This window comes from Phyllostomus discolor, chromosome 11 (assembly GCF_004126475.2).
Source record: "Phyllostomus discolor isolate MPI-MPIP mPhyDis1 chromosome 11, mPhyDis1.pri.v3, whole genome shotgun sequence".
Classification (NCBI taxonomy): Eukaryota; Metazoa; Chordata; class Mammalia; order Chiroptera; family Phyllostomidae; genus Phyllostomus; species Phyllostomus discolor.
Genome location: NC_040913.2, coordinates 81,874,633 through 81,901,495, shown reverse-complemented (window position 1 = coordinate 81,901,495; position 26,863 = coordinate 81,874,633). Strand labels below are relative to the sequence as shown.

Here is a 26,863-nt window from a genome sequence, read left to right as displayed (position 1 = left end):
ACAACATCTCCAATAAGGGACCAATATCCAAAGTGTATAAAGAACTCATACAACTCAACAACGGTAACACAAACCACTCCGATTAAACATGCAAAGAGAACCTGAATGGACACTCTTCCCAAGAAGACATACAGTTGACCAACAGATGCTCAACACTCCTGATGAAAAGATGCACAGCTTCACCAGCTATAAGGGAAATGAAAATCAAAACTGCACTGCACGGAGATACCACTTCGCCCCTGTTAGAATGACTATTGTCAAGACAAGAAATAACAAGTGTTCGAAAGGATGTGGAAAAAGGAAATCCTTATTCCCTGTGATGAGAATGTAAACTGACATAGCCTCTGTGGAAAATAGTCCAGAGGTTCCTAAAAAATTAGTAAGAGTTACCAGGTGCCCCAGCAATGTCTCTTCTCGGTTATCTACCTGAAAATACTTATTCATAAAGACACATGCACCCCTATGCTGACTGCAGCATTATTCACAAGAGCAAAGTCATGGAAACAACCTAAGTGTCTTTCGACTGATGACGGGATGAACAGAATATGGTACCTACATAGAATGGAATACTACTTAGTCATAAGAAGGATTAATTATTGCCATTTGCGACAAACAGATGGATCTTGAGGGTATCATGGTAAGTAAAACAAGTCAAGGGAAAAGGACAGAACCACATGATTTTACTCCTATGTGGGGTATGAAACAGAAAGGAACAGACAAACTCACAGACACAGAAAACAGCATGGTTGTTACCAGAAAGGGAGCAGAGATGGGATGAAGAAGAGCAAGAGGGTCATATATAAGGCAACAGAGGAGTCTGCACTTTGGGTGGGGAGCACAAAATGCAATATACAAACAAGGTTTATAAAAATTGTACACCTAAAACTTTATTAACCAAGGTTACTCCAATAAATCTAACTTAAAAAAGAATAAAGTGACTTCCTCTTTAAAAAAAGTTCTCTGGCTAAATAATTTCAATCACCCTCAATTATATCCTTTAGATAAATTCCATAAAGATATGACACCTACTCTTAGTTATACCAATTTATAGTCTCAAGAATAATAAATGTGGCATTTTCTCAGCTCATGAGAAGAGAGTGTTATCCCATTTTTAATTGCCCAAAAGACAGATAAAAATTATACATCCTGCTTTTTAATCGAATTCCTTTGATTGTTAATACCACTGAGAAATATTCAGCATATTTTTTTACCCTCTGAAATTAGTTTGTGCCTAACTCACATACTGTTTAATGGCTCTTAAAATATCATTGTTCTGAAAACCATTTAAATTCACCTAACTCAGCCAGAGTTTAGCTTACGCCATATAGCTCTCAGACAGTTTTCTCTAAGCAAGGAAAAATGCTGCATGGAGGAATTTTACAAATCCTGCGGCCTTATTACAATGCTGTAACCAACCAAACTAATTAGCCGACTATTAAAACTGTGGGAAATAAAAACATACATGAACATCCGTCCTGTCAGCAATCCACTTCGCTAGCTGTTCGGCAGCAAACCCGATTCTCTGCAGGTCAAAAGTGTCAGCTCGCTTAGGTCTGCCTTTGGGAGGAAAATGCATGAACGTGGGAGCCGAGTTCATGTTCAGCTGTAAAACACGAGGCGAGAAAACACTGAATATAACATCAGCCCAGCAACCTTTTTTTATCCCTAATCTCACCTTTTATTTTTTTTTCCTGCATCCGTCTCGGGAAGATAGAATTTATTATGAAAACTCAAGTGTTTTTCAGAACTTAATTACTGTTTTATTCACCTTAATGCACTACTGAATAAAAAAGAACTTATAAATCTGGCTGTTTGCTGAGCCTTCACATTTAACATACATCATTCATATTCTCAGCGGTATCCTCTATATTTTATCAGCCATTTCATCCTTTTTCTATCTTGAAGTCTGTAATTAAAGTAAAGAATGAAGTAATTTAAAGTGCAAAATAGAAATATTGTGATTTGGCAGTGCATGCACTATTCCGTTCCTTGAGCAGTTATTAAAGAAAAAGTACTGGCGTTGAATGAACAATATCAATACACGACGGCCTTAATTTCAAACCAATTAGCAGTAGATTGACTTCTCTGTTAAACTTGACAAACTGTTTAAAAATGATAATGACTATAACAGAAGCCAACATTTTGGACCTAAACAACTTGAATTTACCCAACTGTCGCAGAAATTCACAATGATAATCTTTTTCTGTTCAATTATCTATCAGCTGAACTGTCTTGAAATGGTTATATCTCACTATTATTTTCTAAAGGTAATTTCTATTTGAAAAGTAGATGAATAGAATACTAGCATAGTCTAAATGCTGCTTATTGAGAATATGATATCTAAAAACAAGTATTAGATTAACTTACATTGAGGAGTAAACTGCAAAAATAAACTTCTTGCTGCCCAGGAATTATGAAATTAGAAGCCAAAACATTTTTGGCCCTGACTTGAACTGTAGTTTAGCATTTCCCATGAAAAGCCAAGTCAGCATATGCTAGACCACAACTGGCATCAAGGTAAGGCCAGAGCAGTATGAGCAGTGGGCTTGCACGTGATGGACATTTTAACATCTCTTAAGTGGGACTAGAGTCACCACTTCCTTTCTCCACAGTGTGTTCTCCCACTCCAGACCTCGTTCACGCGTGAGTCCCTGACAGACAGGTGCTCCAGGGACAGCTACAGCCCACGCATAAATGTAAGGTTTCAAGGGAGGAAGTCCCTGCAGTGAGCGGTCAGAACACCCATACTCAGGTTTAACATCCTAGAATTTTAGAACTAAAGACAATCATGTCATTCAGCTTTCATCTTAATTAAAACATACAAATCCCCCAAGGGCACAACACAGCAGGGGACAACCTGGGGCTGATTCTGGTCCAGAGCTCCTCCTCACACACCATGTTCATTAACTCCCTGGCCTGGCGTTGGGTGCTTAGCCTTGGCCATCACACGGGAGTCCCCAAAGTGCCAGGAATTGCGAAATCTCCGCACTTGTTATTCTGACACCAGAGTATTGCTGGCAGTGCTTTAGAACATCGGTGTGGAGAGAGGACTTCCACAAAATGTGATTCAATAGTTAATGAGAGAAAACATAAGACCTGAACATCTTTTAGGGGGTCTCAAGTAAAACAAAGTACACACTTTTCCATTTTTGTGGATTACAATTCCCCATAAAAGTCATGAACTGCTATAACTTCTATGCATTTCTGCATTTGAAAAGGAAAACTCTTGTTGCCGAGCCGAGGGCAAGGTTTGGAAGAGACAAAGCAGTTCTACACTCGTGATTCTGCTGAGTCAGAATTAACCTGAGGAGATTTTTCAATTATAAACAATCTTGACTATCTGTGCCAAACTTTAGAAGGTGTTTACAGCACAGAAAAGGTTCCAGCGACCGCATCTAACAGTGCAGCCGTGCGGTTGTACACTGGCAGGCTGCAGCCCGTACGAGCATGAGGACAGGGCTACCTGGTCCCCCCGTTTTGTTTAATCTGAATTAATTCCCCATGTCTTAAAGAGAGAAATTTCATACAGAAACTCGTATTTGGATCTCCTCTTGAAAAACAGATCTATCTGCACGTGGCTCACGTTTCTTCCATCTGGAGCTGAGCCACGTCGCTTGCGGAGGTCAAGCTTGTCCCTCCAGCGTGCTGCGGTCCCCCGCGCACACCCAAGTGTATCCTCAACAGTGAGACAAGGGTCAGTTGCATGGCGCTTTGCCAGTTCTATTTCTTACCATAGTTAGGAGAAAAGTGAAACATGAGTGGTTCCATGAAAGATTTATTTTCTTAAAAAAACTAAGATTTTGTAATAAATATAGAATATTTACGTACTTGTGCAAATGAAGAACTAATGTGTTTAATACACTAAGTACATAAATAAAAATACCATAACAAAGTGAAACTAATCCAACCTACTTTTTTCATCTAGTCTACAGCCTGGCCAGCACAGAGGTGGGGCTCCTGCTCTAGCTGTCAGCTTGGGTCTGGATGACTAGTCCCTAACGTAGCAGAGAGGATTCATATACACAGAATGAATAGCACTTGCATCTGATGACCTCTAAGGCCAATTCGGAGATTCTGTAGAAACTTATAAATTACAGGAAAGACTACCTGGTTCTTAAAGTACTGTAGTTTTCCTTTATAAGGTTATTTGAAGTTACATGTTTATGTATGTATTTTTCTTTATTTTCATGGTATTATTATTACTATCATTATTAGCACCCTAATCTATAAGCTTCTCACGGGGAAGACTTGTGTATGCTTTTCTTGCCATTCATTGCTCCTATAGGAGAGAAGGTACTCAATAATATTTGCTGAATAGATGAACAGAAATAAACATCCTCAAAATGCAAAATAAATTTTTGGAGGACGAAATAATTAAAGAATATTAAAAGAAAGACCGAGGTTAAAGGGTAGTGAAGGCAAAAGAGGGAATTTATCTTACTCAACTAGAAACTGGCAAAAATGAACAAATAATCAATCTGGAAGCAAATAAGCAAACATACTCACTAATGACCCATTTATGGTTAGTGGGCTAGATTCTTTACAGAACTAAATGCTTTTCCATGACCCAGTAAAGCATTATGCCAGAGAGTGTCATATGTTGAGAAAAATCAAATAGACCAAGATACCCGAACTAATCAATGATGCCTGGTGGTGCAGTAAGCTTTACGTTCGGGAGGCACTGATACATGGCTGCAAATGACAACATGTCAGCCTGCCCAGGCTGCTGTAACAGAACACCACGGGTGGGTGGCTCAAAGGATGGAAACTTATCTCCTCACAGTTTTGGAGGCTGAGCATCTGAGATCAGGTTCCAGGAGGGTCTGCTGCTGGTCAGCCCTCTCTCGCTGGTCTGAAGAGGGCCACCTTCTTCTGTTTGCCCTCACCTGGCCCTCTGTCCTCTGCGCACATACACCCCTTGTGGCTCTTCCTAGAAATCACATCTAGGGAGCGGTGTCCTCCTTCCACACCAGCTGAAGGAGGGGGTTAGGGTCCCATCCTTACAACGTCATCTAACCTCCCTAAGGTCCCTATCTCCGAAAATGGTCATTATTAGGGCTAGGGCTTCACCATAATAATTTGGGAGGGATATAATTCACTCCATGACAGAGAACAAACATTTTTTTAAAATACCTAATATTTTATATGTAAAATTATCTATCTCCCATATAGGGAGAAGTGAAGGTTAAGTAAAACCTTACATTGACTTTTATATAAAATTTCATAAATTTCTGTACAATACTACCTTAACCACATACAATTAAATATCAAAATACATGTAAGGTTAATGCAGATGAACTGGCCACTGAATGCTGAAAAAACACACTTCCTCCACAATGCAAAAGTTAAATGTGTTTACCGTACTCACTAATGGCAAACACTATTCAATGATAAAAATAATAGCTGCATTTTAATCATATCAAATAATTTATTAAAACTACTGTTGTATTTAACTTATTCAATAAATGGTATTTTTATCTGACAAGCCAAAAGGTATCAACACAACCAACTCTTAAATATATTAGAAAAACAGAATATTGCTTTTACCTGTTGAAAAACATCGGTCCCCTCATCATAGTCCACCATGCTGAAGAAGAGTTTGTTACAAAAGGCAGATGAATAGCGCCAGGAGTTAGCCAGGATTTGATATTCTTCATTGGCTTGCCTGGTAAGGATGACGGAGCAGAGTGGAAATGTGTCAGTATTCCAGCACTGAAAACGCTGTTCAACATGTTAATTCTAGGGAAGGAGCTGGCCAGTTTTTGTAATGGAAAGTAAGCTAAGAATAACTTTTTAAAATATTTTTAAATATTTAAAATATTTAAAATATTTAAAATATAAAAATATTTAAAATATAAAAATATTTAAAATATTTAAATGGTTGTAGAAAATTTTAAAAAATGAAAGATTCCATGACATGGGAAAACTATAAAAATTCCCATTTTGTAGTTCATAAATAAAAGTTTACTTCTACAGAACCACAATGATTCATTTACATTTTTTTCTGGTGCTTTTTTGCTATATAAGGGCAGAGCGGACGGGTTGTAACCGAAATGGCACGGGCCAAAGCCCGTCCTGGTGCTTGAAAGTTCAACAACTCTTATTCTAGAGGATAAATCTTTTTTGCAGCATCTCATATACGTGTGTGTGTGTGTGTGTGTGTGTGTATTTAAATCCTCTGATAATTTTAGTAAGAGGCACAGAGCTTTTAAAAGAATATTTGCAATTCAGTTTAACACAGAAGCAATAATCACGAGAACATATTTTAAAATTGCGAATATAGTTATACTGCACTTTTATATATTCTGTTTATCTAAAAATACATTTACATTCAAGCCTAAAAGTAAGCAAAACAGCACAAAGAAACAAACAGTACAAACAAGCCCTCCTCCTAAGAGCACAGTTCCATTTATTTTAAATAAATTTCTGTTGGATATTTTATTGACTTCCCAATAATAAAGCTGTGTATCTAGGTGTAGGGATGGAATAGGAACAGTGAAACTGTTTGGAAGTACGTAGGCACATGAAAACAGAGAAACAGTAATGAAAACAGAGAAACGGTAAGCGATTGCTCAAACATTAATAAAATGACACAGTTCTTCCATGCAGTAGTAGCTGATTATTCACAGGAGTTTGGGGGAGTCCCTCTTCTAAAAATGGAAGTAAAGAATAAAAAAGTATACTTTCACAATAACAAAAGTACTTGAAGTAAAAGTCAGCAGCAGATAAGAGATTTTAAGAATATCTGGAAAATAAGTTAGTGTAAAAACTTTGATGGAGAAAGCTACACCCTCAAAGGGAACTGCAGGATGAAGCCAGGAAAAATACTGGATCAGGAGAGCAAAGATGCTGGGCCTGAGATTTTATCTTGTGAACATGCAAGCCTGTTACTGCGCCATGGATGCTGGCAGAAGACATGAGACTCCTGGGTCCGAGACAAAGGACATTATCATTTCATGTTCATTTGCATCGATTCCCTGTGCCCCCAAGTCTCACGGGGTGACACAAAGGTTCCTTTGTGGCTGCCTGCACACACCACCGACTGTGTTACCAGAGAGGAACACTAAGTTTGAGGGACTCCCCATTTGCAGAGTGAGTGATGACAAACTTGTGCTATGTTCAGTGGGAGACAGGATCTCACTAAAGGCTTGTCCTTGCACACACGACACTCTGCATCCTTGGCACACCAGCGAGGACATGCAGGATTGCTGCTACTCCCAAATGTATTCTCACACACACACAACGTCATGCAAAAAGGGAATAAAGAAAATAAAAGAGGACACTTACAAATTTTAAATACGAGTATTCGAATTATATCAGTATAAGAAGATAGAGTTCATTAAATTCACAGAACAAAAAATCATATAGAAGGACTATATTGGTGGTGAGGGAGAAAAAGGGACCTAGCGATTTAATCCAATACATGAAATTTTCTTTTTTTTTAAAGATTTTATGTATTTATTTTTTAGAGAGGGAAGGGAGGGAGAAAGAGAGAGAAACATCAATGTGCGGTTGCTGGGGGCCATGGCCTGCAACCCAGGCATATGCCCTGACTGGGAATCGAACCTGCAACACTTTGGTTCGCAGCCCGCACTCAATCCACTGAGCTACACCAGCCAGGGCTCCAATAAGTGAAATTTTCAAACAGAAGGAGACCCAGAGAGAGAAGAGAGACAAAGTGAAGGAAATATTTCTGGAGACATAACACAATTCGAGGAGTCTAAGTCTTCAAATTAAAATTATTTTCCAGGATCTGAATAAAAGGAATAAGAAAAGATCAACACCTAGATGTATTGTAATACTTAAAAATATTATGGTTAAGAAGATCCTAAAAGTCTTCAAAGGGAAAAAATACGTAGCAAATGCTGACAACGAGAATGGGAATGGACTGGTGGTAGCAACAGTAGATACTGGCAGATAACAGATCAGTTCCTTCACTATTTTGAAGGCGTGTAATTTTCCATCTAGAATTCTGTATCAAGACAATCCAGTTTGAGATATTTTCTAAGAAACATAGGAATGTGAGATTACCTTAGGATATAACTGATAAACAGGTAATATGAATAAAAATATAAGAAAACCCAAGACTATGATAGAGGCTCTATAAGACAGGGAAAAGGGCACCCAGCAGTATGGTAAGGTAGGAAGGGCAAAAGATGTGTAAGAAAGCCGTGATCCAACTATGAAGCTGTGAAGTACAAATTAGAGCAGGACTTTATTTGGGCTTTGAGATGAAGAGAATAGAATCTAAGCAATCACTCTAATCAGGAGGAGCTGGACAAATTTAAGACTACAGCAAGTAAGATATCTGGTCCCACAACAAGAAAAACTAGGAAATCAACATAAAATGAAAGATCTAAATATGAAGCAAATTAAAATGTATCATAATTTTCACGGATTGAAGATGAAAAAGATTAATGATTTTGCACATTTTCTTTTGAGTGGGACAGAGATCATAAACAATGGCACTGTGGAAGAAAAACAATCACAGCCTACTGCTTTGCAGTCAATGCTATGTATGTAGAAATAATGGAAATGCTGCTTATTACCGTTCCTCAGTCCAAATTAACCTAACGCAGAGCGCAGATGTAACGACAGCTCCAGCACAGAAGGTAAATGCCGTCAACCGGGACAACAAAGAAGCACGAGAGCAGGACCTGGTGGGCAAAGAGGACACCAGAGAGGTGATGGGGAAGGGTGTACCTGCTACTCTTCACGTTGCCAATTAGAGAATCAAAACATATAGTGTACAGCTGATGGACAAGAAACAGAAGATGCTATTTACTGTTACAATAATAAAAGAAAAACTAAAAAGCTATAAAGAAGGGTTGAGATGAGCTAAATCCTCACCTATTAAGAAATGTAACGATCAAGTCTTTGCATGCATAAAGTGAACAGGAGTGTGTATGAGCCAGTGCTATGAGAAGAACACTTAGAGCGATGAAACATCACCAGGAGAAGACAATCAAAGAGGTGACAGTGGCAGCCACGGCCAAGATCACAGGTGAAGGCAAGGGCTTCACAAAGTAGTTGTTCATTGTGGGCCCTTTTGTAATTGGCAAGGAGCACATAACATTGCCGTGATTAAAGTATAGATATTAAAAAGGGCTAAATACCAACAGGGCTGTAATCCGAGGTCATCTAGCATAAAGACAAGGCCTAAGGACATTGTTTCATTAGAGCACAGTGTAAACACTGATCGCTGTGAGGATGAGCCCAGGACCACTGTACTCAGTAGGCAGAAAGTTATGTGGTGTATTTTTTAGAATATCTTCAATAAAAATAGCTACAAACTTTCAAAGCTTCGGTGGTTAAATAAGATTTAATTCATTATAATTCACTGAAAAAGTATTTACTGAGCAGCTAATAGTAAGAAGAGAGCTAATCTCCAAGGTCTCTGCTCCTAAGGAGACCTCTGCTCCTTTTTAGTGGAAAACATAACAAACAACCAAATAATACATAAAAATAATTAAAAGCTAAAATATACACTGAGGAAGCAAATACGTGGGATGGTATCACAGAACATAAGGTGGATCTACTTAGGATGGTATGGTCACAGTTCCTCAGAGCCCGATGCTGCCTTAAAAAATGTTTAGCGCATGGCAGTACAATTAAGAAAATGGTATATTTTTACATGTAAGAATATTTTACATAAAATTTTTTATACAATTTAAAAAAATTTTTAAGTATAACAGGGAAATAGCAAATCAGCAAAAACTGGCATTCTTTTGTGAAGACATTTTAAGAAATAAAAATGCCTCATTTGGAAAAATATACATGAATAGAATCAAATTTTAGTATTCACCATATATGTATAGTATCTAATGGAATGGCAGAAAACAGAGATAATGTCGATCTTTTTCTCTTATGTGTTAGAACCCAGCACAGACCTACTAGTCCCTGCTAAGTATACACTGATGCACTCATTAATTCACTCCACAAACACACGTTAGTGCCAACAACGTGTCAAGGAGTGCAGGTGTGAACAGTGAGTGCAAAGTCCCTGACCTCAAGGAGAATAAATGTCAGCAAGAAAGGGGGGCCTCACACAAGTAAACACAAAATTTCAGGTAAGTACTCTGAAGAAAATAATAAAATGTGATAAACAGTACTGATTTTCTTTGGATAAATTCCCAGCAGTGGAATTGCTGGGTGGTAAAGTGGTTCCATTTTTAGTTTTTTGAAGTAACTCCATGATGCTTTCCACAGCGACTGCATCAATGTACCTTCCAACCCAAAACCTCGAAGCACTAATTTGAAAGGACACAGGCGCCACTAGGTTCGCTGCAGTGTTATTTACAATCGCCAAGACCTGGAAACAGCCCAAGGGTGCATCAGTGGACGAGTGGATAAAGTAGCTATGGTGCATGTACGCAATGGAATAGTGCTTGGCCATAAAAAGAGAAGAAGAAGAAAATTCCACCCTTTGACACAGCATGGATGGGCCAGGAAAACATTGTGCTAAGTGAAATAAGCCAGTCAGAGAATGACAAATGATTTCACTCATATGTGGAATCTAATGAACAAACTGAACTAAAGCTTTTTCAGCTTAACCTCCCAACGATCACTTTATCCTCTATTCCAAACCCTACACAGTCTCCCAACACCGACATCACGGACACAACAGGCAGGACAGGGGACAAGATCCTCCCCACCCTGGCTGCAACTGACCTCCGCGGTCTCCGTATCTACGAACAAACCACATTACAACGGCCTCTGTTTTCTGACATCCCATGGTCATTCTTTAAGCATTAAATCCTTTGCTTAAAATGCCCTCCCTCCTTTCAAAAGCTTGCTCAAAAACTGCCTCTCCTTCAGAAGTCATTCAAATGTCTATCTCTACCACACCGGCTGAGGCAGGCATCTGACACGAAAACCCCTGTCACTGCGCAGTGCTACTCATTGTATGCATGCGTCTGCACTGTTTATGCATTCTTTTTTTTTTAAAGATGTCATTTATTTATTTTTAGAGAGGGAAGGGAGGGAGGGAGGGAGATAGAGAGAAACATCAATGTGCGGTTGCTGGGGGTTATAGCCTGCAACCCAGGCATGTACCCTGGCTGGGAATTGAACCTGCGACACTTTGGTTCGCAGCCTGCGCTCAATCCACTGAGCTATGCCAGCCAGGGCTTGTTTATGCATTCTGTGTTTACACACTGGCTGCTCTGTGGCTAGGACCTGGTGCAGAATAGGCACTTTATAATAAAGGTTTGATGATGCCGATGTGATGACGAGTAATGTACTTTCCTAAATAGTCAATGTGCCATTTATATCCTGCAGCTGAATACCACGGAATGAAGCGACTCAGAACTCTGGAGAGTCTGGCTAAATGCCCACTTGTTTGTTTTTAAGTCCCAGGATAATGTCTCTTACACGACCACTTGCTTTACTTTACTGGTGGTCTTAGGAAGCAAACCAGTAAACTCTACGTCTAAGTACCATTTCAAATGAAGGCTATCTGTCAAAGGAATAGTGGTCGTGACGTGAAAGGTCGTAATGACTAAATCATCATCTAACATCATGTTCTTATTGTCAATTTCATATGCAAACACAGACTCTAGATCTTAATAACCATTCAGCATTTTCCTATGTGCTGCAATAGTAAGAACGTACACCTCACGTCTCCACCTTTAAGATGCTTGTTGGAGGAACAGACACACACGAACACATAAATAAGACACAGACATTACCACAAGGTCACGGCTCACAGGGACGACATGGCACAGACAGGAGGAGGAGATCACAGTGCACGGGGCAGCTGGGGAACGTGCGAATGTAAAACATAAAAACATTTAGAAAACAGTGGGAGGACTAGAATTATAAGCAAAAAAAAGACAGAAAGAGAATATTAAGGTAAAAAAAATCAGTATAAACAAAGACTACCAAGTCTGAAATATGTATTATGTACTCAAATAATGGAATATAAGTTTCATGTTAAAAAATAAGAAAAGAGACTGGAAACTCTCTTCTGGTAGAAAGACAAAAAGGACCTTGACTTTATTCTGCGAACTGAAAATTATGAGTGTTTTGAAGAAAATGAATTATGCAAAATGCTAATTAAGAAAGCCATATCTGGCAACAATGTGTACAATATACTGGAGGGAGAGAAAATAAATGTTTGCAAACCACTTAGAATGTTACTATAATGCTGTACTTGGGAAAACACATGAAGGTATTTAAACAGAGTGTAAATGAAGATATGACCTATTTCTTATATACTCTCCTTTAGAATCTAAAGGACCAAATTAACCAGCAAAATTTTCTACATAAGTTTCTTCTACTTAGGAATGTATCTAGCTGGAATAGAGAATTTCAGGGGAGCCAAGCAAGTTACTTTTCAACACAAATAAAATACTTAGAGAAAATTTAATACTGACAAGATAAGTGGGGGTTTTCTTCTGGATGGATGTAATTCACTAGCAATAGGATCACTGAACAGACTTGTCATTAAAAATAATTCAAATGAGCCTGAGACATCTACTGAAAGTATAAAAGACCCATTAGAAAGAATATGCCCCAATAACAAACTCTGTTCTCTAAAGTTGGCCCCATTATCCTTATGACCTCTGAGTCCAGCTTCTTAATAGTTAACAGGAGACAGAAGAATCCTAACTAGTGACACATAAGAAATCCATGGGATCCTCACACATGTCAATGTCAGCTTGGACCAATGAGCAGACATCACTGGTGCTGATAAGCACACTTCAGACTTCGCCGCTATCTACAATAAAATTGAAACCTGAAAACCACAAATGCTCCAAATATTTCAGTCATATAAGTAATTTTCCAGCATTGTTTACTAAAAAAAATCATTTTCTGTCTTGGTGGTTCACAAGAATACGAGAGGCCTCATTTTATGACCTCCGGGACTGTTCTAACATGTTCACCTGCAGCCTGCAGAGGGCAGTCAAGTCGCGCCGGAACATCGAGGGAGGCTTAGGCAGTAACTGCAGGCACAGCCCTGCTACATCTGTTCCACTAAATCTTCCCAATTTTTTATTATGGGAACAAGAAAAAAATATCACTTAATCCAAATGCTATAACATTTATATCATAATCATTTTTAAAGGTTATGTAAAACTAAAACGGATTACTAACTCATTTGTAGTTGTATATATTTCATATATTCCCATAAAGAATGTGATTTTTATCTGTAATGCCCTTGAAGAGATTTTTAAGAACTATAGTTTACCTTTTAATGTTAATCAAACTTCCTATAAAGTGACAGATTTATACCAAAATTCCAAAGTAAGCTCTCTATACTCATATATAGAAAGTGGCCAAAGAGTTTGTTCGGATTTTAAGTAAAAAAAAGACACATTCTTTATATTCACCAAAACTTTACTGAAAAACATATTCACTATTTTGTTCCACTACCTTCCGCCATCTTTCATGCAACTTTGTAATTACATCTGCTCAAAACTTTTTATCTTTCTGAGCAAAGAACTGTTCCAGGTGCCTTTTGCAGTCTTCCAGGCAATTGAAATTTTTTCCAATAAAAGAATTTTGTAAAGCCTGAAATAAATGGAAATGCAAAGGCGCAATGCCTGGTGAGTACAGCAGGTGAATCAGAACTTCCCGGCCAAGCGGTAACAGTTTTTGCTTGGTCATCAAAGAAATATGCGGTCTTGCACTATCCTGATGGAAGATGGGGCATTTTCTGTTGACTAATTCTGGATGCTTTTTGGTGAGTGCTGCTTTCGGTTGCTCTAATTGGAAACAGTGTTGGAATTAACTGTCTGGTTTTCCAGAAGGAGCCCATAACAGAGGACTCCCTTCTGATCCCACCATATACACATCCCTCTCTTTGCATGAAGACCAGACTGGTGTGGTTGGTGGTGGTTCATTTCACTGCCCCACAATCTCTTCCATTTCACATTATTGTAAAGTATCCAATTTTCATTGCCCTTCACAATTTGTTTTAAAAACTGAATGTTTTCATTACATTTAAGCAGAGAATCGCATGCAGAAACATGGTCAAGAAGGTTTATTTCTCACGTAACTTATGTGGAACCCAAACATCAAAGCAATTAACATAACCAAGATGGTGCAAATGATTTTCAGTGCTTGACTTGGATATTTTGAGTATGCTGGCTGTCTCTTGACTGGTATAATGTTGATTCTTCTCAATTAATGTCTTGATTTGATCACTGTCAACTTCAACTGGTCTACCTGACCGTGGAGCATCGTTGTCCAGTGAGAAATGTCCAGCATGAAACTTCACAAACCACTCTTGGAATGTTTGATCAGGCACAGTATCTTCTCTATTCACTGCACAAATCTTTTTTTTTTTTTTGCATTTTAGTTGTATTTTTACTTTCTTGAAATAATAAAGCATAATATGCTGAAAATTGTTGTTTATTTCCCCCATCTTCAATATTAATACAGCTACACAAAAATTCACCCATTTTGATGTTTTTTTAAAATGCACATTCATATGATAGCTGTCACAATACAATCTAACAAAATTGTTTCAAATGAAATTAAAGACAATTAAGCCATCTTATGAAAACATCTTAAAGACAACTAGAGCCGCCCTATGTAAAAAACTGAATGAACGTTTTGGCCAGCCTGCTATACTGCATCACGATTCCAAAGTATGTCTTTGTGAAACCCCAAATTAATCAATTTCTGTAGATAGTGATATATATACATAGAGAGAAAGATCTAGTACGAGCAGAACCAGCTATTACTGATGGTTCTGAAGGGAAGAAACCAAACAGACCGGTAAACAGAACCCTACAGAAAGATCCTCATGGATCTGAGGATCCGTGCTACACACACCCGGACCCTGCTGAACACAATGAGATACAAACACGGACCCACTGCCGCCTCGGAAGAGCTAAGAAAGCAGCAGTTCGCTGCCACGCTGCACCTGACTCTGCATAACTCACTGGTTGGTAAGGTACATTAAAGAGGTTGTACTCATCATGCTCTGTATTTCCCAGGCATCTACGTTTCCCTTTATCAGACCTAAGCAGATACTTTTGCTGGGAAAACAAGTCTAACATAAAATATGCCATTCAAATACTATCTTAAAGGAAAAAAAATGGATATGAATACAAGAGATACTAAATTGCATAAAACATGCATAGTTTCAACTCGGTTCATGAGTTAACAGATTTTTGTTCTCTTAAAAAACATGGTAACACCAACATATAAATGCTTAAAGGTCATATGCTAAGACTGACATACAACGAAGTAAACAAACTCATTAATCCACTGTTCATCTGACAAATATTCTTATCTACTATGTATATACTATAAATATAAGGATTACAACATGTATCTGATGAATATTTGTGGAACTAACAAAGAATTAATAGGCGAATGAATGGATAAATCAATGCAGAGCTTGGGAAGGGTGAGAGTGAGCCGAAAGACACAGGCCCTTGCCTTAAGATACATCACTCCATTAGGGAAACATTTATAATGTTAATAATGAAAACAAAGCAACAAACGAACAAGTTCAAAACAATGTAAATCTTGTTGAAGATACTGTGCCCAGAAATTACCACAATACTCAAAAGTATTTGTTGAACAAATGAATTAATGCATGTATCACCAAACCTGACAAGTTGAAATTAGGAAAGCATTAACTCACACCTTAAATTCTGCAGGACACTCAACTCTATGATTTAGCTTCTGTGGTAAAGAGCCTTTACAGAGCTTTGTTGTAATGAATCGAGAAGGCAGGCATAAGATTTAGAATCTGTGTCCCATGAGATGGAGACTAGGTATTTCCCGCTTAACCGAAAGCATCACCATCATCATCACACCCACTGATGTTCACTCACTGTGTGCCCAGAACCCTTTCACCTACACGTATCTCATTTAACGTTCACAAAGCCGTGCACAACAGGAACTAGTTCCGTCTGTTTCACACGGGCCCAGAAGTGAACCCACTTGCCTGTGCCTTGTGGCCAGTGATGACTGGGGAGAGCAGAATTTAAACCCAGACAGTAAAAAAGAGGTTTTACCATCACCTACGGTGATCCATAAAGATATGAATACAAACACAATTATCAAAGTGCTGTCCCCAGACTACTCTCACCGAAAATCTTCTGGGATGTTTTTCAAGACATCAGCTTTTTAGAGCAGTTTTAGGTTTATGACAAAATGAGAAGGAGGAACAGATTCCCATACACCCCAGCCCCTCTCACGCACAGCCTCTCCCCTTGTCAACACTGCTCACCAGGAGAGAGGCAGTTTTCACCGGGGTGAACCTACTCTGACACATCATACCACCCAAAGCCCAGAGCTCACCTTGGAGTTCACTCTTGGTGCAGATTCTCTGGGTTTGTACAAGATTATAATGACACATGTCTACCGTTATAAGGTCTATGGGGTATTTTCACTGCGCTAAAACTCCTCTGTGCTCTGCTATTAATCTCCCACCACGTACTCCTGACAACCACTGGTCACTATTGTCTCCATAGTTCTACCTTTTTTCCGAACTCATGCAGCTGAAATCGTATAATCTGTAGCCACTTCACTTAGCAATATGCACTTAATGTTTGCCCATGTCTTTTCGTGGTTTGATATTCATTTCTTTTTAGCACCGAATAATGTACTATTGTTTAATGCACTACAGTTCACCCCTTCACCTACTGGAGGGCATCTTGGTTGCTTTGGAGTTGTTGCCAATTATGTGTGAAACTGCTCTGAAAATCGGTGTGCAGTTATTATATGGACATAAGTTTTTTTTTTTTATTTCTTTGGATAAATAACAAGAAGAATGATTGCTGGACCATATGTTTGCCAGAAAATGTTTCGTTTTGTGAGAAAGCGTCTTCCAGAGAGGCTGCACCAGTCTGCACTGCCACTGGCAGCGGGGAGAGGGCCTGCTGCCCCACACCCCCGTCTGGACTTGGTGCTGTGGGCTGTGCTGTGGACTCGGGCCATTCTCGTCAATGATCGATGTGCAGTGGCATCTCACTGTCATTTTCACTTCTATTTCCCCGCTGACATAGAATGTGGAGCATCTTTTCATATGCTGATTTTCCATCTTTGTGTCTTCTTTGGAAAGGTGTCTGTTAAGATCTTCGGTAATTTTTTGAAATTGGGTTGTTGGCATTCTTACCGTTGGGTTTTAAGAGTTCTTTATATATCTTGGATAATGGTCCTTTATCAGATAGGTCTTTTGTAAATGCATTCTCCCAGTCTGTGGCTTTTTCTTTTCATTCTCCCAAGACAGTCTTTGGCAGAGCAGAATTTTTTCATTAAATGAAGTCCAGTTTATCTGTGATTTCTTTCAAGGACTGTGGGGTTTTTTTTGGTTGTTGTATCTAAAAAGGTACCACCATGGCCAAGGTCATGTGGGTTTCTTCCTTTGTTACCTTCTAGGCATTTTACAGTTTTGTATTTTATATTAGGTCTATGCTCTACTGTGGCTGAACTTTTGTGACAGGTGTGAGGTTCCTTTTTTGTCACGTGGGTGTCGAGTGGTTCCAGCTGCACTTGTTGCAGAGCCTACCTCTGTGTCCACTGTGCTGCCTCTGGTCCTTCACGTTGCCTTCGCTTCTTTCTCAAAGACCAGCTGCCTGTTTCTATGGAGGTCTACTTCTGGGCTCTCTATTCTACTCCACTGATCTGTTCTTTCAACCACACCATGCTCTCACGGTCACTACAGCTTTACAGTGATTCCTGAAGTCAGGTAGATTCCAACTTGGTTCTCCTTCGGCGGTGTGTTGGCTCTGCTGGGCACTTTGCCTCTCTCCATGAACTTCAGACAGTCCGTCCGTATCCAGAAGAGGACCGGCTGGGATTCTGACCGGGGCTGCACTGAATCTGTACGCCATGTTGGGAAGAGCTGTCATCTTGGCAATACTGAACATGGAGTAACTCCATTTACTCAGTTCTTTGACTTCATTCATAGGTTTTGTAATTTTTTTCCTAATATGAATCTTACACATATTTTGTAAGAGTTATACCTTTTTGGAGGTTCTGATGTGAACACTATTATTTTATTAACTTTATCTTATTCTTTTATTGTATGTTTGTGGTTTTATGTTTGTTGGTTGATTGGTCTGGCATTTATGCTCCCTGGTGTTCTCTGAGCTTTCTCAACCCGTGACTTGGTGTCTGACATTATTTTGGAAAAATCTCAGTCATGATTGATTCAAATATTTTTATTCTGTTCCTCTCTTCTCCTTCTGTCCTACAGCCATAAGATATTACTGTTTTCCTAGTCTTTGTTCTCTTTGCTTTTCAGTTTTCAAGGATTTTACTGATACATCCCCTAGCTTAGAGATTCTTTCCACAGCCATGATCATCTACTAATAAGTTCTTCAAAGGCATTCTTTTCTGCTACAGTTTCCTATCTTTAGCATTCTTTTTGGTTCTTTCTTAGGACTTCCCTCTCTCTGCTTACATTGCCCATGTGTCCTTGAATGCTGTTTACTTTGCCCATTAGAGCCCTTAGTATATTAATCATAGTCATTTTAAATTCCTGTTCTAATAATTCTAACACCCCTGCTGTATCTGGTTCTAATGCTTGCTCTTGTCTCTTCAGACTGTGTTTTTTTGCCTTTTGATATGTCTTGTCTTTTTTTTTTTGCCAACATGATATATCGGGAAAAGACTGCTATAAATGGGCCATTGGTGATGGAGTGGTGAGGTGGGGAAAGGAGCAGTGTTCTGCCATTGTGTGATCAGGTCTCAGTCTTCTGGTGGGCCTATGCCAGGACAGTGACCTTCACAATTGCTTCTCACTGTTTTCCCTCCACCAGTAGGTGGGACAGGATGGCTGGAGGAGTCTGGAGCGGGCACTTCCCTTCCCCTGCAAGGAGTGCCGAATCAGGTGGAGTCAGGCATTTTCCTTCCCCAGTCGGTTAAGCTCTGATTAATACCCCAGCATACGGGGGTGTGGGTAACTATTTGCCCTGAAGGCAAGCCTTATTAAGAACAGTGCTCTGGCCATGGCTGGTGTGGCTCAGTGGACTGAGTGCCAGCCTGAGAACTAAAGGGTCACTGGTTTGATTCCCAGTCAGGGCACATGCCTGGGTTGAGGGCTAGGTCCCTGGTAGGGTGCATGTGAGAAGCAACCACACATTGATGTTTCTTTTCCTCTCTTTCTCCCTCCTTTCCCCTCTCTCTAAAAAGAAATAAATATTTTTTTTAAAAAAAGAACAATGCTCTGCTGCATTTCAAAATGATTCCTTTCTCACGCAAGGATTTTTCTCTAATATCTACTGCAGGAATCTGGTCAAGCTCCTGGGGTACATTTTACAGTATTATAGGGGCTCCTCATGATTAGCTCACCCTGAGGTTTTTAACTCTAAAAAAGAGTTGTCCACACAGAGCTTCCAGCAGTTTGTCAGTGCCAGTTTGGGTCTTCCCGCCCCAGGCCTGGCTCCCACTGTGGTTTCTGCCTAGGAGTCTCTGCTCTGGGAAGTGTGACTTCCTGATTCACCGTCCTCTCCAAACTGGATCTCTACGGGCCCAGAAACAGCTGGCCTTTCAGTCTGGTCAACATTTTGCTTGGCCAGGATGGGGTGGCAACGTCTAAACAAGCTTGCTCGTTAAATGCAGAACTGGACTGAAAGGGAGTTATTTTTTTAAAATGCAAATTCTTAAACACATTAGTATGTTAAATTAGACCCTAAGGATGAAGATATGTTTTATCATCTTTCCAAGGACATTTTATATACACGAAAGTATGCAAATAGCTGGAATAAACAAATACCAGAAAAAGTGGAGAGGCTTCCTAGATGAAGTAATTTCATCGGACTCTGCAGTGTACCCCTACTAATTACACACACTGCTCTACGTTCAGAAAGAAAAAAGTGTGCCGAAGTATAATAATTTGGTATAAAATAAAGCAAATATAAAAATAACCATAAAACTCTCAACATAACTTCCAAATGTCATACTATGCTTATTAGTTTCTGTCCACGTAGACAGAATACAGACAGCATTTGAAATCTGGACTGTGCGCTGGCTCTGCACCCAACGGATGAACTTGGCAAAGTCGCAAATGCTTCCTGGTTATTCGCCCTCTGTGGCAGGACAGCACCAGCAATCCCTGTCTCTCTGGTTCCTGAGGTCAGAGGCTCCAACCAGGTACCTGCCTTTCTCAGGAGAGCCATCTCAGGTCTGCGTGGTGACTCGCTTCTTCACCGTTTCACCACCGTCACTGTGGTCCGATACATAAAGCAGCAAGGCATGTTCTCACTAGGCTTTACTGTCAGCAGAGACAAGGAAGGGCTCAGTCTGAAGTTGCTTTACCTGGCAGAGTACTGGGACTTATCACTTCATTCCTATGAGACCGGCCTCCTGTGCATCTAAGAGAAGTTCTTTAGGGACGAACACCTGGGGCCATGAGAAACACAAACCCTTACTTAACATGTGAAATGACTAACATACAGGGTGGGAAAAAGTAGGCTTATAGTTGTGAGTACGTGGAGCACAGAGTTGCTCCTGTTTTATTATTTATAAATTACTGTATTATTCTCCAGATGAACAACTGTAAACCTACTTTGCCTCGCCCTGTACGGCAAAATTAGGGCAATCAAGGACAAATGCTTAAAAATAACCTGAATGTTATTATCATTTGTGAAGATACATTTATCTATATGAGTACTATTCCTAGATTCAAGGTAAAATGTAGAAACTTTCATCTTTAGTTTGAATGATTGAGAATAGCTATTAAGACTCTACATTCAAAAGCAATGATATTGTTTCAGTTATAATCTTTATAAATAATGTAGGTTTCAAAAAATAAAATGCTATGTTAGAGCCTATTTACTTCTGTAACTGTAATAAGGAACTTTTCAATGTGTTTTTCCCCAATATGTAGTATTTACATTCATTTCACTCAATGAAATCCTAGTAAGTGTGTGGAAATTGCAAAGCCCTGACCTGCATGTGACTGAGCACTTACACCTCATCATTATCCTCATATCAGTGTAACAGTTTCCCTTCAAAGAACTTTCTAACTTGTGGTCAGGCTCCAGATTTTCCTACAAAGACTAACACTCTACTGGAAAAATTGAGTTTCTGTAGGATAATGACAACCAACTAACAGTTTCTAAAAACTAACAGATGTGCAAGAAGAACAAACCAAACTGTTCATGCCTATAACATAAGTAGGATAAAACAGTAACACAGTAGGTAAAAGTATATAAAAGTGGAAAAATTACCATCTGTAACCGCAGAAACACACGCAAGAACAGGAAGTAAGCTGGGGATGGTGGAAAAGGAAAAGAGGAGAAGAGAAGTCCCAGCGAGGTGGAACGCAAGGGGGAATAAATCACCTTGGAGAGAAAAGGTCTCACCTGACCTGGGAAGTCTGAGAACAGGGCTGAGATGAGGTGGGTAAGAACAATGGCTACCGGCCAATGCACACGAAGGGGCTTGAAGTACACAGGACACACAGAGCAGCCTCTGTGGGGAGAAGGAGGGCACTTAGAAGGCAGAAATGCAGGCCTTGGAGGCCCGGTGGTACAGGGAAAGGGGAGATGAGTCATGGAAAGTGCAGGCTCTGTGGAAACATGTAGTTGTCTCCAAATCAAAAGACACTACCAGGAGGGAAGGGAGGGAGGGAGGGAGGGAGGGAGGGGCCTCTTGTGTTCAACCTATTCCACTTCATAAACAGAAAAGGATACTTGAATTTAAAAACTACTAGGCTACTTAAAAGTCTAACCATTACCTCCACATATAAACTACCATTTCTGGTCTAGGAAAAAAAAAAGAAATTAAAGAGCAGCAAATAACCAGGAGTATTCATACAAAGCTACTACAAGACGAAAATAAAAGAATCCAAGTTGTTCAATTGATGAAAAATTTTCCTAAAATATAACCATAAAAAAGAAATATAAAACACAATAGTCCAACTTGAATTAAGTATAATTAAACAAGCATTTGAAGACATAAAAATATCTCAAGAAAGTAAAAAAGTCAAAATAGAAGTAATATACGGAAAGATGTTATGTGAAAGTTGAGAAAGACTCAGGGAACCAACAGAAGGAAAAACAAAGCAAAGCAAAACACCGAATCCCTGCAGACACGGACACTGCATTACAGGTGCTCAAAGAATACGGATGACTGAAAATGTAATAAAGCACACCAAGAAAAAGAATTAAAAACAGGTAAGAAAATAAAAGTTAAGAGAAGGAAGAAGGGGTAATGGATATAAAAGACAGACAAGAAAGATCAAACACATGGAGAACTGGAACCCTGTAACAGAAAGAACAATGAAACAGAACTGGCATTTTAGACTACAAACCAATAGAAGTTTCTGGAAATAAAACAAGACCTATATCTACATATCAAAAGGTCCCACTGTGTATCTGGAGAACATGACCCAGAAGAGTCAACTCTGAGACACAGTGTAGTAAAATTATTAGATTCTAATGAAAAATACATTTTGCCCTCTAGGTAAAAAGACAAATCGCATGCAAAGTAAGAAAATGAAGTTGGCATCAATTTCTCGAGCGCGTCAGATAAAATCTGTTGAGGCTACGTAAGCGCACGCAGAATGCTCAAGGTCTCCCGTCAAAGGGAAACTGCTTATCCCTTCAGTCTCCTTCACCACGGCGGAGGGCCACAGCCCAAGTGGGTGCTTCGAATGCTGAAGTAAGTGTGTCCCCTGGTTTGAGCAGTCTTCTTCGACGATTACATAGAGTAACTCCAAATGAGAGTCCTCGGAGTAGGGACCAATCCAACATGCTGAGCAGGCTCTGCCTTACTACCTGCCTTCGGGCCATTAAAACCTAAGGACCCATTCAAACTGCACAGTCGTAGTTCCCTTCCTATTGGAATCTAGGAAGGGGACCTGAGTTGTCCTCCACTCATCCATAGTCATTTGAATTTCGGACACGCCCCCCTCTGACATGGCCACCGAGTACAAGTAAATACCTGATTTCCCTATTTTAGGGTCTGTCATCTTGAACCAAGTGGGTAATAAGGGAGAAGGGTCTGACAGACCTCTCTGGTTAATGGAAATGGTATATTCAGGAGGGCAGCTGACCTAAGCATGGCAGCCTGTCCATTTTACATAAAAAAGACACAGTAACTGGGGGGAACCTCCCCTATCAGTAACAAAACAAAGCTAGTGGCTCATGCCTGCCAAGCGGTCATTTATGCATCCCTAACGTAGATGCCAACAGTAAAGACCCACCATCTGCTGAGATCAACGGGAATCAAGCTGCTGACGGAGCCGGCACTGCCCAGATCACCAGCACGGCCACCCAACTCCACTACCGTCACAGACGGTGCAAGGCATCCGCCATCATGGGCTGAGTACGATGTCAAGCAGAAGCTACAACGCACACTGGACTTGGGACTCTTACCAACACTTGGCCTGTGCATTTTGTGGCGGAGACCACATTCGTTAGAGGATTGTCCCCATCCATTTTTAGCAAACTGGCTACATTAGCCTGTGACCTCCACTCAGGGCCACTACGGGCACCTGAGACGGTCAACACCCTTTCAGACTATGATGTCACTGTTGCAGATAAACTATCAAGTTGGCTTAGAACATCTGGTGAAGCCAGAAATCAAAAACTAATGGAGGCTTGTCATAACAGGTCAATTAAGGGCAACTTGAACAATGGAGAATAATTATAATAATGGATCAGTAAATAAAATAAATCTTTGAGTTGAAATACTATATCTATCCTACCTTTTCCTACCTTATTTTTCTCTTTTCAGTATCTCAAGGCATTAATGTAGAAAGGATGACAGAATTTTTAAAACATCATCAATTCACAATCATCAATATTAAGTTCAGACAAAGATTATCAATGGGTGTTACAATCACTGGCTAAAATGGTAATGAGAAACAGGACAGTCACATGATCTAAGTACCCCCCCCCCAATCCAGTCACCTCCCCCAATAACTTATTACAAGGGGAAAAAAAAGGCCGACTTAAACAACACAGAGATGTGGCGATCGTTACCCTACTAACAGTAAAAGAGTTGGGGTTATCCAATCTCAGCAAGAGACCAGGAAAAATATTAATACAGTGAGGTTATATCATATGCCTTCAACTTAAAAAACAATGAACTTGATTGAGCTCAGCAATAACCCTAGAACATCCTTTATATTATTAAACTGGTCACGGATTCAGTCAAGCCTGAAACAGTCCTCATGTATTATCCAAACCAGGCAAATAATGTGTGAATGCCATGAGAGTTTGCCAGTCTGACAAAGAAGTGAAATCTTTTGTCCACATAGCCAGGCCTACGAGGGTGACAATAATTAAGGCCACAGAGAAATATTATCTAAGGGATGGAGGGAATGATAAGGGCTGTAGTCCCAAAACCATTTACCAAGCACTTACTAGAGCATTAAGTGATGTACAAGGGTAATTTTATCTATACACAATTTTCACCTTACGTGCTCACTTTGAAATCTAATCTCATAAGAGTGTGACCTCGCTTTAATGAAACAAAAGGCTGATGAGCTCTTTTCCACACGGCGTTTTTGGCCAGCTATCTTCAGCTCACCCGTCCCCGTTACGAGATGCTCCTCTGAATAAAAGCTTTTCATGATCTAATGAGTTTAATAACTGCTGGCTGATGGATCCCTGCCCTAAAAGATTAATAATCTTAATTAGAAATGCAGAAGCAAAATGCACATTACTGTTCACAGGGTAAAGGCAATGATGAATGTGGACACTTAATGAAAGCATTAAACTCTATTAGCTCTGGAGTCACAAATCCCAGCCCTGACGGATATTAGCTGTGCGACTTTGGATAAATCACAGAATCTCTAGGCTTTGATGTTCTCATCTATAAAATGGATTTTTTCAGACTCAACTTGTATAACAGTCAAAATGGCATGAGCTTATATATAATGTCATATATATGTCATATATGATATATGTATGACAACACAGAACTCCCAATACTTATGCATAGTGAACAATAATTTTATTTAGTTAGAGAAGGATGTTAGCCAGTTAACACATAATATGCCAATGTAATAATTTATTCACCTTCCCTTTTAAAGTACTTTTACATGTATAATTACTATTTTTTTTCATTTAAGTCTAACAATATATTAATCTCTAAGACTTCACCAAAACTTCGGTTAGACATGCATCCTGCTTGATTGATTCTACACGCAATTTTCCATTTTCTTTCACCTGGACTTTTTTCCTTACACTTATTGATCCAGAGTAATAACCTTAGAAGAGGATATTTTGTTCTTAGGATTTTTTGTGACTTCTGGAAAAGACGGGTAACTTTGTGGTAGACTACATCTAAAAGATTTAGCAATTATGGGTAATACTGCCTTTAGTACAGTTTGATAAAGGAAGTTGGAGCTAACACTTACTGGAGGGAAGTGAGAATTGTATCGAGTAGTCTTAATTAACAGCTTTATTTGGCCCAGGAGTTTGATGTTAGCACTGAAGAAGGTGAGAATTAAATTCTGAAGTTTGTGAATAAACTGACTGTGTGAGGGAAGAGCCGAATGATTTGCTGAGAGGGCTCACAAGGAAGCCAATAGCTCATTCAACAACCTGAGAGTCACTGAAGAAGCTAAGTGTGAGTTGACTCGAGAAGAAAATGTCTTAAAGGAAAAAGCAGAAAGTTGCACAAACAAAAGCACTAAGATTTTAAAATTGTAGCTATGAACTTTACAGTGATTCTACAGAATTATAAAAATTATAGCAGTTTTATTTTAAAATGGCCCAAGGATCCATTGGCCCAGAAGGACCTAGAATTTAATTCATGTTTAGAAAGGACGAAAGGAAGGAATGGATGGATGGATGGCTGCTTATGACAGGGTGTCTTTCTCAGTGAATCTACAGCTCCCTTTGAGGCTTAATTTAGAATGCAATAATATAACTCGAATACTTTTCTCCAACACCCCCCACCTTTTCTTACTTGAGATCTTTTGACCCACTCTGCCCACCATTGTAGAGATCGAAGTATTCTCTGGGCTCTGTAACAGCAGGTCTCAGAACACTGCCCATCCACAATAATTTAACAAATCCTCCTTTGAAATTTGTATTACTCTGTAATAAAAAGTGGTCACCCCCATCTAACAAATCCAAGGCATCCCTCTACTGGCTCATTTAACTTCCTGCCTCTCCAACTCCACTCTCATCCTGAGTAATTTCCGCACATGTGCATGATCTAATCTGGACACCCCCGCAGCCTCACGGTTCCTCAGGCTTCTCCCCGACATCAGCAATCATCCAGATTATACTTCAGTCAATTATTGATCAAGCAAACCCGTTACGGCAACTTCTAATTTTCAAGCCCATCCTGTTTGTACACAAATCCGTCCTTCACGCCTGGGAAAATACAGCACGATCACATCACACCTAGTGCATCAGCTGCCCCCTGGCTTCCTTCCGCCCCCTGAACGACGCTGAGCCCACAGTCACACACTCCAGACAAGCTCCCTCACTAGCACTCTGGAAGCGTTTGCCTAAACCATAAACCACACATGGTAACCCCTGAAGAGGGTGTTCTCGCTCCTAATGATTTAATTCTACAGATTCCTCACTACAAAGTTGGGCGTTCCAGTTTCAAAAGGGATCCCCAGTGCTATATGACCATCCAACGAATAGTCTTCCCACCCCACTGCTCCTCAGGGAAAATAAATAAAAACTATGAATCATGAACCTGCTTCTTACCTTCCCTTTCTCGATACCACTCGCACACGAGAATGACCTAGGTGATAGTTTTGTAAATGTCACCGCCTTGGGCCCATCCCAAAACAATTTAATCAGAATGCCTGGGTATAGGAACCACATGGATGTTCTACATTTTTATTCGCTCCTAAAGCCTCACCTGTTCTTTCTCTTAACAACCCACCACCACCTTGATCCACCATTATGTTAACTTTTTCTAATTTCAATCATTTTCTCTTATAAATCTAAAACTATTCTAAAATGTAAAT

General features: G+C 39.6%; 1 protein-coding gene across 3 annotated transcripts in view; it reads right to left on the bottom strand.

The window, feature by feature from the left end:
• The window catches only part of TUSC3 (tumor suppressor candidate 3), a 116,469-nt gene that overhangs the window by 59,874 nt on the left and 29,732 nt on the right, over positions 1 to 26,863 (bottom strand). For all 3 annotated transcript variants that reach the window (XR_004899973.1, XM_028527041.2, XM_036011674.1), the window contains exons 3-4: positions 5,548 to 5,665; positions 1,463 to 1,603 (exon numbers count right to left, since the gene is read on the bottom strand). Coding sequence is in view for 2 of the 3 variants with exons in the window: in XM_028527041.2 (XP_028382842.1) it covers positions 1,463 to 1,603; positions 5,548 to 5,665 (259 nt within the window). In the remaining variant the exon portion in view is untranslated. The remainder of the gene's footprint in view (positions 1 to 1,462; positions 1,604 to 5,547; positions 5,666 to 26,863) is intronic.